The sequence below is a fragment of the Ambystoma mexicanum genome, chromosome 9 (genome assembly GCF_040938575.1).
Source record: "Ambystoma mexicanum isolate Mex_15411 chromosome 9, UKY_AmexF1_1, whole genome shotgun sequence".
NCBI classification, from domain to species: domain Eukaryota; kingdom Metazoa; phylum Chordata; class Amphibia; order Caudata; family Ambystomatidae; genus Ambystoma; species Ambystoma mexicanum.
In genome coordinates this window covers 355506430-355522470 of record NC_090931.1, presented here as the reverse complement: position 1 = coordinate 355522470, position 16041 = coordinate 355506430, and the positions used below count along the sequence as shown (strand labels likewise).

At 45.6% G+C, this 16041-nt stretch overlaps 1 protein-coding gene across 2 annotated transcripts in view; it reads left to right on the top strand.

Annotated features, from left to right (window-relative positions):
• The window catches only part of TRIM50 (tripartite motif containing 50), a 360887-nt gene that overhangs the window by 202832 nt on the left and 142014 nt on the right, over window positions 1–16041 (top strand). For both annotated transcript variants that reach the window (XM_069614781.1, XM_069614782.1), the window contains exon 3: window positions 11507–11602. In XM_069614781.1, the coding sequence (XP_069470882.1) occupies window positions 11507–11602 (96 nt within the window). The remainder of the gene's footprint in view (window positions 1–11506; window positions 11603–16041) is intronic.

The following is a 16041-nucleotide window of genomic DNA, read 5'->3' as shown; positions in this document are numbered from 1 at the left end:
TAATTCGGCTTCTTTTTCGTTCTTCAATTACACCTGCCCTGCTTTCTATCTCACTTCTCCCTATCAAGACCCTTCTTCTTTAATACTTTCTCCCAATTGTTTTTAAATGTACTCATGGTCTTGATCCCGCTTATCTCTCTTCATTGGTTTCTTTCTACTCTCCTACTCGTTCTCTTAGTTCCCAGAATCAATTTCTTCTTACTGTCCCTAAACCCCATGTGCATCCTCTCATTTATTTTGTCCTTCTTGCGCCTAAACGCTGAAACGCCCTCCCTCTGTTTGTTCGCTCTACTTCCTCTCTTTCTATTTTACAGGCTAATCTTAAGGCTAATTTCTTATCTGTTACTTCAACTAGCTAAACTTTGTCTGTTCCCTGTCTTGTGTTTTAACTAAGGGGTTTGCTTTCTTCATTTTGATTGTACCATAGTTTGATAATTTTGAAATGTGGAGAGGGCAAGCGATGAGACCAGAAGAACTCCGCAATCTATATTTGCGGGTCATGATAAATAGGAGGCAAGTCTAATTTGTTGGGATCTGCCTGGGGGAAAGGATTTTATCCATTTAGCACAATGCGAGTGATCTTGAATGAGTCCTGCATGAGAGAAGGATAGAACGATCCATTGTGTTGAAGGCCGAAGATAGGTCGAGATGGGTGAGGATTACTGGTTGGTTAGAGTTGGACTCACAAAGGTGTTCTCTGATGTCGAAGACGGCTGCTTCTGTTCTGTGTGTGGGGCGAAAACTGATTGGTGAGAGCCCAGTAGGTGGACCTTTTCAAGTGAGTCTTGTAATTGTGTGATGGCTAGTTTATCTATGATTTGATGATCTCAGGGAGGATGGGGTGGTAGTCAGTGGGGTATCCAGTGAGGGCTTATTGAACAAAGGTGTCACTGTGGTGTGTTTCACTTAGTGTGGGAGAACTGTTAGATCCCACTAGATAAAGTGTAAGTAAGTAATCCTTCGTAATCCCCATACTTTTCCAAAATCCTCCATAATGGTAGTGTTGGATTAAAGAAGTTAAATATTGAGCTGACAGTGCCCCTTCCACCTCCTCCATGGGGCAGTGGTGGGTTCCACTTAGAAACTATGGGCCTCATTACACGGTAGGCGGTGAGCCATGGCGCTATTAGCGCCATGGCTCATGCCGGTAAAATACCGGCACCGCCTTGGCGGAAAGGGGATTTACCGCCCCATTCCAAGGTTGGAGGGGCGGTAAATCCCCTTTCCGCCATTGCCCTTCCCCATTCCCATTTCTGCCCCATAGGGCTCTATGGAAATGGGGAAGGCGCTAATTACGGCATCGCAATTTTGCGGTGCCGTAATTAGCTCCGAGGTCCCTTAGCGGGTTGGATTTTAACGCCTGCAAGAAGCAGGCGTTAAATCCTCCAACCCGCAAAGGGACCTCGTAGTACGGCGGTAAGGGTTAACGGTCACCGTTGCCATTAACGGTGACCGTTAACCCTTACCGCCGTCCGTGTAATGAGGCCCTATGAGCAGGTCATACTCCATCTTTCATGGGGTAGTGTTGGATTTCACTGATAAACTGTCACCAGGTAAAATTCCTTCCTCCATGAGGGTAGTGGTGGCTTCCACTAGATAAACTGTGAGCAGACATTAACACTTGGCCCATAGGCATAGTGTAGGACTTCACCAGATACACTGCAGTAAGCACCAGTGATCGGTCCTTTGTGGGGGTCATATTGGATTCCACCGGAGCACCACTATAATTGATTTGTATGATTTTCTTCCACATGTTGTGTGTTTAGCAAATGTGGTCCTGTGAATTTAGGGTGCACAAGATAAATCTATGAGTGCCATTAAAGACCAAGATATAGCCCTTATATTTCCTGTTGGGAAGAAAAGCACCGGAGAACATAATTAATGTTGGCCGTAAATGTGTGTGGTGGGTCATTATCACCTGATACAGACCGCTGACATTGGCATTCTACCTGCTAGCACCACAGATTACATGGAGCTGTGGGGGCCACAGAAGGGAGCCGATACAGAGGTGCAGTTGGAGGGGCCACTGTGGAGGAGGTGGGAGGAGATTTTGGGGCAGGCAAAGCATTGCGTTAGGGGGTGGTAGGTAGTGTGACAGGTAGTTGTGTGAAGCTAGCAGCTTGCTCCAAAAACAGGCTTAGTAAAGCCATGGTCCTGGGCAACCTGAGTTGCTGCTGTACCCGCTCACTTTGCTAATTTGCGATGGATCCTCAATTCACGAGTCACAGAGGTAAACATTGCAAATATTCCCGTTTCTAAAAGGCTGTTCCTATGTTGACGAGAAGCATAAGTGCATTCCCTCACTGCAGGAACCAAATGTGTGCATGCAGACACCAAAAGGTAGGTAAAATGTTGGGCATCTAAGGTGCATACTAGCTCATTATCTTTCCAATTTGATTCAGACAAGGATAAGAAAAATATCCTTTTTTCCGTTACCACAAATTGTCCAGAATTGGTATGCCCAACCATAGTATCCAATCAATTTCCATTCCATTAATAGGAGTGGAAATGGATAAAAAAATAAATAAAAGAGAATGCGTGCAGATTCGCAGAAATATGGCGTGCTGTAATTCTGGAATCTGCTTCTGTTAGCACCAACCTGGTGAATTGCATGAATTGCTGCATACGGTAACGGTAATTACTGCTTGCAAAGCATCCCTCTTCAACTTTCCAGTGTTGGACAATGTGCATGAGGATCATGGATGAAGTCCCCAGCAGGTCTATCCTTCTCACTGCAACTCTTGGGCTAGGCTGCATTCAGGAGTGAACAATGGTTTGGAGGAAGAAGGATGACTAGAAGAGTGACCATCAAATGTGACTTACTATTCAAAGATTTATAAACTCTTCATAAGGACAGGACTCAAAGACCATAAGGGCTGCCTTCTAGCCTTTTATCGTAATAAAGGATTCCCCTCTGACTGAGGACAGGACATGTTTACCATAAAGTGATGACCCATCACCCTGTAGGATATCCTCCCACATGAGGCAGGGGGCTCAATGCATCTGTTTATTGTTTATGTGTGCTTATATAGCGCTTACAATGTAAAGGAACAGCAGGCAAAGTCAGTCGATGGTACAAATTAATGTAAAAGAATGTCATCTTTATTGTGATGAATCCCCGGATGTCGTCACTTCTCCCCTAGGGAGAGCACCTTTCCATGAGGCCAGGGAGGTGAGGCCTCTACTCAAAAGTCCCCCTGGGGGTGGTACTCAGCAGGTGGATCTTATGTGGAGGGAAAACCCCTATCAGATTAGTGATAGCCTGGGGAGAACATGGTATTCCCATAACCCACCTAACACATCTTCCTGCCCCCCTACCTGTACTTTCTTCCCTAGTGTACCCATGTACCTTTGCCATATCAGTAATGTAGAAAGTACTGGAACGAAGAAGAGAGTAGACTCCAAGAGGGGCTTGTATCCCCTACGTACTGAGACAAGGGAGAGACCAACTGACCCACTGGGAGCTCTGAAGATCAGTACTGGGACGAGGAAGAAGTGCAGAAGAATGAAGATAACCTTCAGAAACCATTGTGAGAGGTCTAGTTTACTCAGACTTTCTATTGGTCGGAACATACCTGAAAAAGAAGAGGGAAATTTGAACTGAGAGAGCGATTCTCCCTTGAGGAACCTGAAGCTTTGTGAGCCACTGGAGGGACTGAAGCACGGAAAGTGCAACAGATGGGATGTTTGCCCGCCGGAAGAGGCATCCCTGACAGATCTACCATGGTCAAGTAGAAGAAGGAAACCAGAGCTTGGCAACCAGCTGGACAAAGAAGCTGGAACATGTCCAAAACGTGGAGCATGCCGCTCCAAAGCAGAAAGATGTGGTGGAATTGCTGCAGAGCCGAGGGAAAGAAGGAGGTGCAGTAGCGGGGCGAGAGACCCAGAAGCTGCGAACGAAGACCAGTGAGCTGTCAGAGAAGGGTTGCGAAACCGGGAGGCTTGCTGGGAACCCTGAGGGACTTTACCACACTGAGACACAGGTCTGGGACCTGCACCGTGTAAGAAGTAAAATCCAGAGTAATCTTCTTCGGGGCAGTGCCTGGTAGGGCTTCCTAGACTACGGGATAATGAAAGAAAGCCACACAAAGGGGTATGGGAACCAAGAGAAAAAAAGGCACACAAAGGTGTCTGCATCCAAGAGAAAGAAAGCCACACAAAGGGGAATGGGACCCAAGAAAAAGAAAGCCACGAAAAGGGGTCTGGGACCCAAGAGAAAGAAAGCCACACAAAGAGGTCTGGGACCCAAGAGAAAGAAATACCTACAAAAAGGGTCTGGGACCCAACAGAGCAAGGCAGTCTCTGGCAGACTGGGAAACCAGGGCTGCCTGGACTTCAAGAGAGAAAAAGAAACCAACAGTAAGAAGGTCTAGTGAACCGGGTATAAGTCCTAAGAAGCAAGAAGAGCCAAAAAGGGTCTGGGACCCACACATAATAAAACTGCCTCCGGGATCAGCCCTACAGTCACAGTACCTGGCAGGATAGTGAACCAGGTGGGCTGGGAACTTGTTGTACACTGCGGAGCAAGTTGGAGGAAGACTAGGGGAAGAGAGAAATACCCTCTGGTGTTGTTGGACATTGCACAAAGGGCCAATGGAAGGGAGTCATTCTCTTGGCACTGTGAAAGGTTGGCAAGAAACCAGGGAAAGAGAGAAATACCCTCTGGTACTGTTGAACATTTTAAAAAAGAGCCAAGAGAAGAGTGTCATTTTCTTGGCACTGTGAAAAGCTGGAAAGAAACCATGGGGAAAGAGAGATACCCTCTGCTGTTGTTGAACATTGTATAAAGAGCCAAGAGAACGGGGACATTCTCTTGGCACTGTGAAGAACTGGAAACAGCCAGTGGAAGGGAGAAGTATCCTCTGGCACTGTTAAACATTGTAGAAAGAGCCAAGAGAAGGGGGTTATTCTCTTGGTACAGTGAACATTGATAAACAGGCCGGGAGAAGAAAGGCACTTGTCTTGGCACTTACATTTTGAGAAAGGCAAAAAGGGGTAGGGAGTTATCCCCATAACACTGCGGAGATACAAGACTTTTTGTTAAACTCAACCCAAGGAATCCTTTTTGAAACTTTGATTTGCAATTTCTGAGAAAATTTAATTTCTGCATCCTCTGGAATTGAACTTTGGTTGTCGCCCAGAAGAATGGAGCCATTCTTCTGTACCAAAAAGACCATCCCTTTTTCTTAGTTAAGTTTGTAGTGTAAGGGTCGGAAATAGGTAATTGGAAAGAGGACGGTGAACTCTTGCTTTAGACGGACATCCTGAAAGATTCCTTAGTATTGGCCGAGGCAGGGAAACCCCTCTTAGAACTAGGGTCAGACAGGGTTTTCTCTTTTATTTCCTCATTAATAAAAGTCTATAGCTAAAAGCATGCAACCTGTGTGTCAGTCTCTTACTTCTACACCCTCACATTACATAGAGGAGAAAGAAAATGAGATTTCAAGCGTGAGCTTCATAATGAAAATTAGTCAAGAGAACGAATTGATAAAGGCAGAGAATTTCAGAACTTGGAGGCCAGTAAGGAGAACGGGCAAAAATGCAGTTGGGCGCAAGGAGGACAGAGATTGAAAACGGAGAAGACGTTGGTGGTTGAACAGAGAAGACATAGTGGTTGGTAACAGAAAACAAGAGATGAGAGATAAAGAGGAGCCATGCCACAAAGGCACTCAACGACAATAGAAAGAAAATTGCATTGGAGACAATGTTAAAAGGATAATCAGTGAAGAGAGCTATGAACAGTAGAAATTGATCTACGATAAGGAAGAGAACAGATAAAACGGGCAGATGAGTGGTAAATATACCGAAATGGGGCAAGAGAGGAGATAGGAAGACCAAGCTGCTGGAGCAGCACTTCTCCACAGAATATAGAAGGTAAGCCCTGGCGGGCTCGCTACTGCATTGGGATGATTTAATAAGAAAGGAAAAAGAAATCTTGCAAATCCCTTGTCGGCGAGCGCACAACATGGTCACTGCATATCATACCCTGTTTGATTTTCAAACCTAGGTGTGTGTGTTTTAACATCCTGCACCTCATAATTTTGCATTGCATTTTGTACCCTTTTTGATTTTTAAACCTAGGCGTGTTTTAACATCTTGCACCCCATAATTTTGCATTGCATTTTGTGCCCTGTTCAATTTTCAAGTCTAGGTGTGTGTGTTTTAACATCTTGCACCCTATAATTTTGCATTGCATTTTGTGCCCTGTTTGATTTTCAAACCTAGGTGTGTGCGTTTAACATCTTGCACCCTATGATTTTGTATTTCATTCTGTGCCTCTCTTGTAACCACTAGGCTGCCTGGAGAGTTTGTGCTAGAGCAGTACAGTGCAGTGACCTTTCTTGTCTTCAACTATCCTCTACCCCCCCAATGGCACTCACCATCTCTCTTATCTTCTCCAACTGCTACACTACCACCTACCCTTCACGAAGTCTGGAAGAAAGAAAGCACAAAAAAGACATCCTGAGCGCCAACCCTAGCCTACCCATCGCAGACACCTATGTCAGCGCTGCTTCCAGACAGGTCTTCACTGATATTCCCTTCTCTATCCCCTCTCTATATCTATGGACTCCTCATCTCATCTCTACTCCCTCCCCTTTCACATCCTCCCCCATTAATAGTGGCACCAAGTGGGAAGTCCTCTTGGCGGGCTTCTCATCATCCCGCTATACCATTAATGTCTACCACACTGGCAAAATTTGGGTTCAGGGTCTTCAACCTAACCTCCTTCTCTTTGACCGGCACCTGCTCTCCCTCATTAACTTCCTTCCCTCACCTGCTTCTCACCCAACCACTCTCCCTTTCCCTCCCCCTCCGACTGGTGTACCTCGCACCTGTGCTCCTCCTCGGAAAACCTTCAAAGGCAGAGACCCCCTTCACTTGGCCACAAGTAACGCCCGCTCAGCCAACAAACACTCCACCGACATCTGCCTCCTTCTTGAAGACATTGAACTCGACATTCTCACTCTTACCGAAACATTGTTCAATGCCAGCTCAGTCACAACTTTTGAATCCCTTCTTTTTCCTGATAGCTACAAGATAATTTCCAAGCCACGACCTAACCGTGCTGGTGATGGGGTTTCCTTAATCTTCCCTGAGTGTGTTCCTTCCTCCCTCATACCCACCCAGCATTATTCTTCCTTTCAGAGCCTGGTTTGCAAGTTGGTCATCTCTCCCTCCTCCTCTCTGACCATTGCCACGACCTACAGGCCTCCTGGCGCCATAACCCTGTTCCTCTACGAATGGGCTGATTTCTGCTCCTCTCTCCTCCCAACCTCCTCTAAACTCCTTCTCTTGGGCGACTTCAACATCCACCTGGAATCCTCTCGCAAAGCATCCACTCTCTTTCTTGACCTCTGCACCTCATTCTCGCTCTCATTACACCCTTTTGGTCCTACCCACACGGCAGGACACACTCTTAACGCAATCATCCACTCTGATCTGCCACTCCCCCCCACGCACTGATCACACCTCTCTCCTGGTCAGACAACTCTCTCCTCGCCTCTTAGCTGGGTTCCCTCTGCCCTCTGACTGCACCTTTTCCAGCCCTGCCAACCTCGCTCACGAACATCCATCCGATGAAACAAGTGTCAGCTGCTGCCTTCACATCCGCCTTCATTCCCTCATATCCCCCCACTCCAGACTCTACATGTGACTCTGCTCTCAGCAACCACCATCTGGCCATTACTAACATTCTTGACATTCTTGCCCCAGCCCTTGAAACCTGCTCCTAAGCGTAATATCTGGTACGACTCTGAACTCGCAGCCCTGAAACGCAAGTGCAGAGCAGAAGTGGCAAACCTCAGGCTAACCCTCTGACAAACTGGCCTGCCGCATGCTCCAAAGGCACTACAGACTCTCCATCTGTGCCAAGAAAAGGGCCCACATTCAAGCACAGGTACCTGGCGCTTCCAACAACATGGCTGAACTCTTCAAAATATGCAGGGAACTAGCCAACCCATCCACAGCCTCCTCCTCCCATCTTCCGTCCAAGGCTCTCTGGAATGCACTGGCTACACACTTCACCAGTAAAACTCTGGACATCCTGAGCTCCCTTGCTACTCCCTCTTCCAACCCCTCCCACACTTCCTTGCCTCCTTTGGCCTCCCGCCCCCCTTCCTCCTCTCTCTACTCCTTCTCCCCTGTCACACCTGATGAGGTCACCATAGTTGTCCGCTGTATGAAGGTCTCATGTGTCCCCTGGACACAGGTACCTGCTCACCCTGCCACCCTTCTGCACTGCCTCCAGGCCACCCCTCACAACGGGGGACTGTATCTGTACCCATACAGTCCCCTGCACCCCATTTTCTTCTCTTTATAGACTTATCAGACATACTCATTTCTGCTGCCGTAAACACAGCACTTGCCGCTTGCTTACTGCACTGCCCCTGTTTATTGTTCCATTATCTATGTACTTATTATTATTGATCTGTTCTCCTCTGCTCTGCACTTTGCACTCTCCCCCTTCCATGCACTTTTCCCCTTTCCCTTTCCCATGCACTTGCACGTTCTCAATGTCACTGGGCCTAGTAAGATCATTGTTTTGTTCTCCCCTGTTCCCCTCCCTTGCCTTGTCGCGCTCTGAAACACTTGTGTACGAGCGTGTTACAAATAAAATATCATATCATATCTCATCCAAACAGGTTTCCCATTGCTCCTCCAGAACCATCAAGGACAACATTGGCTCTCTTGCCCCTGCACACGCTAAATTCTGCAACTACTATTTTGCTACTGGCTCTTTCCCCTCCTCCCTCAAGCACTCCCTTGAGTGCCCCCTCCTGAAAAAACCTTCAGCAGACCCTATCTATCCAGCCAACTACCACCCTATTTCTATCACCCCCTTCCTTGGGAAACCCCTGGAGAAGCTGGCCTTACCCCAACTTACTTCAAACACTGAACTTGTTGCTGGTCTCCACGACCATCAGTCTGGATTCCGAGCATCCAGAGGCACGGAAACTGCTCTTCTGAACACCCATGAAGAACTACTTGCATCTGTGGATTCTAACTCTCAGCTGTCCTCATTCTACTCGATCTCTCCTCCGCCTTTGACATGGTCAACCACTTCATCCTCATAAAACGGCTCCATGATACCCTGGGTATCTCGGAGCGAGCACTGTACTGACTGACCTCCTTCCTAACTGACCGTTCGTCACAGGTTATTCTGGGCACCTACTCCTCACCTACCTCTTTCTGCACCTGTGAGGTGCCCCAGGCATCCAACCTCTCTCCCTAGCACACCTTGCTCAACAAGCACTCCTAATTTCCTCCTTCTCCCCCAACTTCCGGTATTGCGGAGATGACACACAACTCTTTTTCAAACTTCCTGCTGACCCTCTCGCATCTGCAATCATCCCGGACTGCCTATCTTCCATCCAGTCTTGGTGTTCTTCCAATTATCTCTGCCTCAATGCCAGCAAGACTGAGATCCTTCCTATTGGGACCCCTGCTCCCTCTTTTTTTTATTCCCCTCACTCTGGCCATCCTCTATGGGCTCTCCACCTTCTCCTTAATCTGAAGCCAGAAACCTGGGAGTAATCTTCGACTCCTCTTTTTCCTTCCTGCCTAACATTCAGGACATTGCCAAGAAGTCCAACTGTCAACTCTTCCTTCTCAAAGGAATTCTCCCTTTTCTCACTTTCCCCCAGAAGCTCAATGTTACCAGAGCTCTGGTGCTCGCTAGGCTAGACTACTGCAATAGCCTTCTCTTGAATCTACCCTCCTCCTCCCTACGACCCCTCCAGCTAATCCAGAATAGGGCAGCGTGACTTATCCTCGGCCTCAAGCCCAGGGACTGCATCGCTCCTGCCCTAAAAACTCTTCATTGGCTCCCGGTTGGTGCAAGGATCAAGGTCAAACCCCTCTGCATCATCCAAAAGGTTATCTGGGGCCGGGGACCATGCTATCCGCAACTTGCTCTACTAAATACTCTCCCTCTAGACCTTTACGTTCCTCTGGCACCAACTCTCTGTGTGTCAAGTGTTTCGCTAAATAGAGGGCTGGTGGCCAATCTCTTTCCTCAGCTGACTCTCTCTTATGGAACAGCCTCCCCCTTCCTCTTCGTCTTGAGCCAGACCTCCTAAAATTCCAGAAGCTCCTCAAGACTTTGCTTTTCACCTCCTCTTTTCCTTCTCCCCTCCTCTGCTAATCTCACAGTCGTTGTTGATTGTGGACCAGGGCCCCTATGTGTCCTTCGGGTCCCTGGCCTGCCACCTTTTTATTTTATTTTATTTTTTACAGATGAAAGTTCCTTAGCACTTCCTACACTCGGCACTTACACCTTGCTGCTCACTCACAAGCACAGGCACTCTAGCACTTACCCCCTCCCTCTTCCCTTCCCCTCTCCCTGCACTTGCACGCTCTGAATTCTCACACGGCCTAGTAGGTTTGTCTTTATCATCTAGTGTATACATTCTTTTCTATCCCATGTTCCCTCCGTATTGCCCTGTGAGCGCTTTGAAACCCAATTTTACTTGTTGTATAAGCGCCTAACAAATGCACAATCAATAGATAAATAAATAAAATAAATAAAAATAAATAACTAACAGTAATCGAGCTGAGCCAAGATGAAGCTAGAAGCAAGGAGTTTGGTTTCCCTGAAGGCGAGCTTTATGTATATTGAAAAGATGGAAGCGGCAAGCCCGGGCAGTGGTAAGAATGTGAGAGGAGAAGGACAAAGAGGGGTTGAAGGTGATACCCAGATCCCGGGTGGAATTAGATAAAAGTAGCTGTGATGGGGGAAAGAATAGAAGGGGTGGATGGGAGATGGAATGCGAGAAGGAAAGAATAGATTATCTGTTTTAGATTAGTTCAGATGTAAAAAGTGGGATGAAAACCAACACTGGATAGAAGAAAGGCAAGCAGAGAGTTTTGAGTGCAGAGACTCTGAAAAAGAAGAAAAGGAGCAGAACATTTTAGTTTAATCTGCATATAAATTATGAGAAATATTACAAGAAGAAATAATAGTCGATTTTGTATAGAGAGAAAATTAAATGGAAGAGACCTGACCCTTGAACGACCCCAAAGTTAAGAGGGACAGAAAGAGATGACTGTCCAGCCCAGGAAATAGAGTACATGCGACAAGATAGATAGGAGCATAACCAATTGTGATCAGCACCAGAGGTACCAAGTGATAGGAGCCTAGAGAAAAGAATGTGGTGATCGACCGTGTTGGAGAGGTCAAGTCAAATAAGAAGAGAGGAGTGCTTAGAATAGCGAGCATAGAGGAGAGAATTAGTTACAGGGAGTAAATTCGTTTCAGTTGAGTGAAGAGGTCGACAATCAGATTGCAGGAGAGGGAGTAAGGAGTGGAGATTCAGAAAAGAAAAGACTTCAGAGTAAAAAACTCTTTCAAACATTTTTCAGAGGAAAGGTAGTGGAGACATAGGACGAAAATTTAAAGGAGTCAACAGATCTAAAAGGGGCCTTTTTAAGATAGGAATGACATTGGAATTCTTGAAGGAAGTACAGAATGCTTACATCACTGATCAGGGTATCTTCTGCTTTACAGGAGGAGCTCTCTCTGTTGATAAGGGAAGTGAATGTGCAGAAGAGGAGCCTGGAGGAGCAGGTCGGACGGCTCATAAACAACAAAACCCGGATCGCAGTGAGTGCCTGTCTCTTTCTTCCTGACACTGAGGATTCTCATTAATACCGTGGCAGTTGTCCACCCCACATTTCTGTATGTTAGTTTGTTTGTTTGTTTGTTTGTTTGTTTATTGATTTATATCGCGTACCAAACCCAGAGGTATCTGGGCGCGTTTACAAGTACATTTCAAATTTGCAAGTTGCAAACCAAGGAATAGTTACAGTAGTTATATGCAATAAAGAATCAGGGAACAACAGTATGGTGCATAAGAAGATACATTTCAACAATTAACATAGCAGAAGACAGTGTCATATGATAAGAGATCTAGAAGAATCTCCTAACGGACATCATATATCATTAGAAGTTAGTCAACTTTTAATGCTTTATCCTAAATCTGTAGAAGGATTGGTCTGATCGCAGAGATGAGGGTAGGGCATTCCATAGCTGAGTGGCCAAAACAGGAAAGCTGCTGCCCCCTGATTTTTTCTGTTTAAATCTGGGGACAATAAGGCAGAAGGAGTGAGCAGTCCTTGAACGACGTATAGATACTCTTTTGGCGATTTTGTCCCTTAGGTATTGTGGGGCAGCATTGTTAAGGCATTTGTGTATGAGGGATGCTGTTTTAAGTTGGGTTCGGTCTTTGATGGAAAGCCAGTTGTTCTTACGCCTAGCTTCCGAGATGTGTTGTCTCCTAGGAATGCTTAAGGATGATCTAAGTGCATTATTTTGCATGATTTGAAGTTTATTGGTAATGTATTGGCTGGCACCTAAGTAGAGGGAATTACAATAAACAAGTTGTGAGAGAATTAAAGTTCTCACTAATGTGATACAGCTCTCGCTAGGGAGGAAGGGTTTGCAGGCCTGTATCAGCAGTGGCAGAGGCAGTGGCATTGACTTGTTTTCCAATCCAAGTCTCAGAGCTGAGTCTAAGTAAGGTTTTTACTTCCTTTGCCACTTTAATGTCAATACCGTCAATGTTGAATGATGTGTATTTGTTGCTGAGTTTGTTGAGGTTTGTTGGAGTTCCTATGATTAAGATCTCCGTCTTGTCATCATTCAGGCATAAGCTGTGAGATGCCATCCCGCCTGAATGATTAGATAGATCTTGTTCACAAGGGCCAGGTCGGTATCATAGTCACCAGTGAGGGGTATGAGGATCTGGGTGTCATCAGCATAATTAGTGTAGGTGACACCCAGATGGTCAAGGTCATCAAATAGTGGCATGATAAAGAAATTGTACATCGTAGGTGATACACAAGAGCCTTGGGGTACCCCGCATGTTATAGGTATAGGGTCTGCTGCAGCAGAGGGTGAGAAGACTCTCATTGACCTATTATTTAGAAATGATTGAATCCATGCAGTAGCTTCTTGGGAGAAATGAGCTGCATTGGAAAGATGTTCACAGAGGACTTTATGATCTACCAAGTCAAAAGCGGCTGATAGATCCAGTAAAAGTAAGAGGGCGAGTTTCCTGTTGTCTTTAAGTTCGTTGATTTGATTCTTAAGATCTATCAAGGCAGTTTCTGTACCATGTTGTGGTCTAAAGCGGGATTGGCAGAGTCCTAAGAGGTGTTCGTTTCCAAGTAAGCTTGGATCTGGAGTTAAGCTGCTTTGTCTATTATCTTGAGTAAGAATGGGACAGTTGTAATCAGCCTGTAATTTGTTGGTGTAGTTGGGTCCAAGGATGTTTTGTTATAAGGGGTAAGTCCCATGCACCTTTAAGGTTAGTCGGAACACTGAAAGTTAGAAATGAGGCATTAATTAGTTTGGTGATGAATGGAGCCAGGTCTCTGGCAGCTTCTTTGATTATCTTGGCTGGGCAGAAATCTTCCTGGCATCTTGAAGTCTTGAATGATGCAATAATGTTTCCCACTTCATGGGTGGAGACTTGGAAAAATTTGAAACGCTGAGGTGGTTTAGGTGTAAGGTCTCGGGAGCTGTGATGGGTGCCGATTTTTGAGAGGTTGAGCCTTTTATCTGCTATTTTGTTTTGGAGAAGGGCAATTTTATTGGACAGTGCATTTTGGATATTAGTACACCATACTTTATCCTTGGTGCATGTGTCCTCGAGAAGGATAGGTGTTTCCATTTCTCTTAGGATAACAAAGAGTTCCTTGGTGCTGGAACTGGCTTTGTTGACCCTGTCGTTATAGGTCTCACGTTTGGTTCAAAGAATTTCAGCTTTGTATTTGACTGAGCTATTCAGCAGGTTGTTTTTATTCTTCTATGTGGGGAAGTTTTTCCAAAGGACTTTCAATTTTCTTTTTTCAGCATGCAAGGCTTTTAGTTGGGGGTAAACAACAAATTCAGATGGGCTATAGGATTACCTCTATGCATTTTGAGAAGTAATTACTGGTAATTTACCAGATACGAAAATGCATAGAGGGTTCAATAATGACATTTCTGTGGATTAAGGGGGTGGTTGTGTGGGATTCTGAGATGCCCACATTATTACTCCCGTTTGGGGTCCTGCCAATGCCATAGATGTGTACCTTAAAATTAAGGGACTTACCAGCGCGTGCCTTCGTTTAGGATAAAAACCTTTCAAAGTGCTGAAATGGTAAAACATTGTTTACCTCCATGTTTTGGGTGGAGGTAACAAGTGACATTACTTTGTGGTGGATTTCGACCATATAACTATTGCATGCTTTTTATTCTAATACCGTATGAGGTAAATGCCCACTGCCTATAATTTGATGGATGGTAAAGGTATCTGAACTACTGCCAGTTTTTACTTTTGCTGCCTAAAATAAGACCAGGGTCTACTTAAATGCTTGCAGGGTGTTTACGTTCTCTTTAAGGGGATGAATAACCAAAACAAGTAGCAGTACTTTAAGTTAATGAAGATTATTTTTGGATGGGGTTAAGTGTTCTTGACAGAATTTTAAGTTGTTGCACCAGCAGTGTTATGTTATGTTACTACTGCACTGTTCACAAAGTCCCACCTTGTAGAATTTGGAGACTTGGCTCTCTCCCCCATAATGAAATGAAGGGCTCGATGGACTTTGTTAAGGAGTGGTGTAGAAATTGTGTGGCATGCGGGGCATGGGCCGCCCTCTTTACTCCACGGGCAGGGCCTGTCACAGAGCGCACAGAAAGCCCTGCCCTAGGACCATGTGTATATAGTGCAAGCCCAGCCTGCCGTGAAGCACTGTTCCTAACCCTACACTGCAACTGAGAATAAATAACACAGCCGAGGGAGGCAGTCAAGAGATACAACTCTCTTTGTTGTCAGAACTAGGACAGAGCAGGCAAAACAGGGACTCTCTACTGCACAGGGACTGTTGTTGTTGTGCATTTGACATTGCCAGTGTCCTTGTCGTGAAGATAAGAACTAGGAAAAAAACACCTTTCACGGCTGGCTTTCCTGCTGGACAAATATTTACAGTGCAACATGTTCTCTTCCAGGCATGGCTGCTCATAGATTGGGGGAAATGGAGGCCTAGGTGTTTACTTCAGATTGTTGCATTCCTCATAACTCTTCAGGTGTGTAGTAACACTGCATAGGCAAGGTTGATAGTGGAATATCTGCTTGTGGTAGAAATTGTGTTCCTCTCTGCCCCCATCACCCACTGTAGAATGGAGGACTGTGGTAGAGAGAGCGGGGGAAGGAGTTAATTGGATATATATTTCCCATGGAAAGTTACACATAAGTATAATCACATTTTACATATCATCCTTTCTGTTAATGTATTATCCAGTTGAAATCGGTATTACTTTATGTTCCGTACATGGGTTACAAAGATAGTGCATCTGGTGTTTTAACCAGTAAACCACAGTGACAGATCTCTGTTTTTTCTAATTTAAAGATACATCTGGGTTTCTGTGTTTTTTGTTGTTGTTGTTGCTCATTGTGTGCCAGGGGAAGACTGGCAATATTTGGCCTGGGGAAAAGTTTACTTTTCTGGCCCACAGTACAGTGGCCCAAGCCCACAGTGCAGCGGCCCGACTTTCAAAACAAGTAGTCTCACTACCAACCTCTCCCCCTCCCGCACATTCACAAGTATATAAAGTAGCCATGATCGACATGACTTACCTTTTATTCAACATATTTTTCAGTTATGTTTGTGGTTTCTTAGAGACTCTGACCCCATGGAAATGGTCCCACCATTTCAACAGGATAATATAATTGGTGAAATGGGAAAGCTGGAATTTGAGCACAGTTTTCAGTGTGTTACAGTTTGTAATTTGACAGCAGGCTACATAATCCCCCATCCCATCTCATCTTTCGTTTTAGAAGAATATAAAGAGCTGGCAAAGCTAGTGAATTCAGTGAAAGAGCAGAGCCATTGCTGAACCAGGGGGCCTTGAATTGCTCTCAGAGTCAAACATAAGCTGGAATGGCGAAATACCCATGCCTGTCCTCCTGCCTCCTCAGCCCACAACACAACCCCCCTACCTGCGCCCTGTGTTCCTACCCCCCACACCATAAGTCCCTCACTGGTCACCCTTCCTCC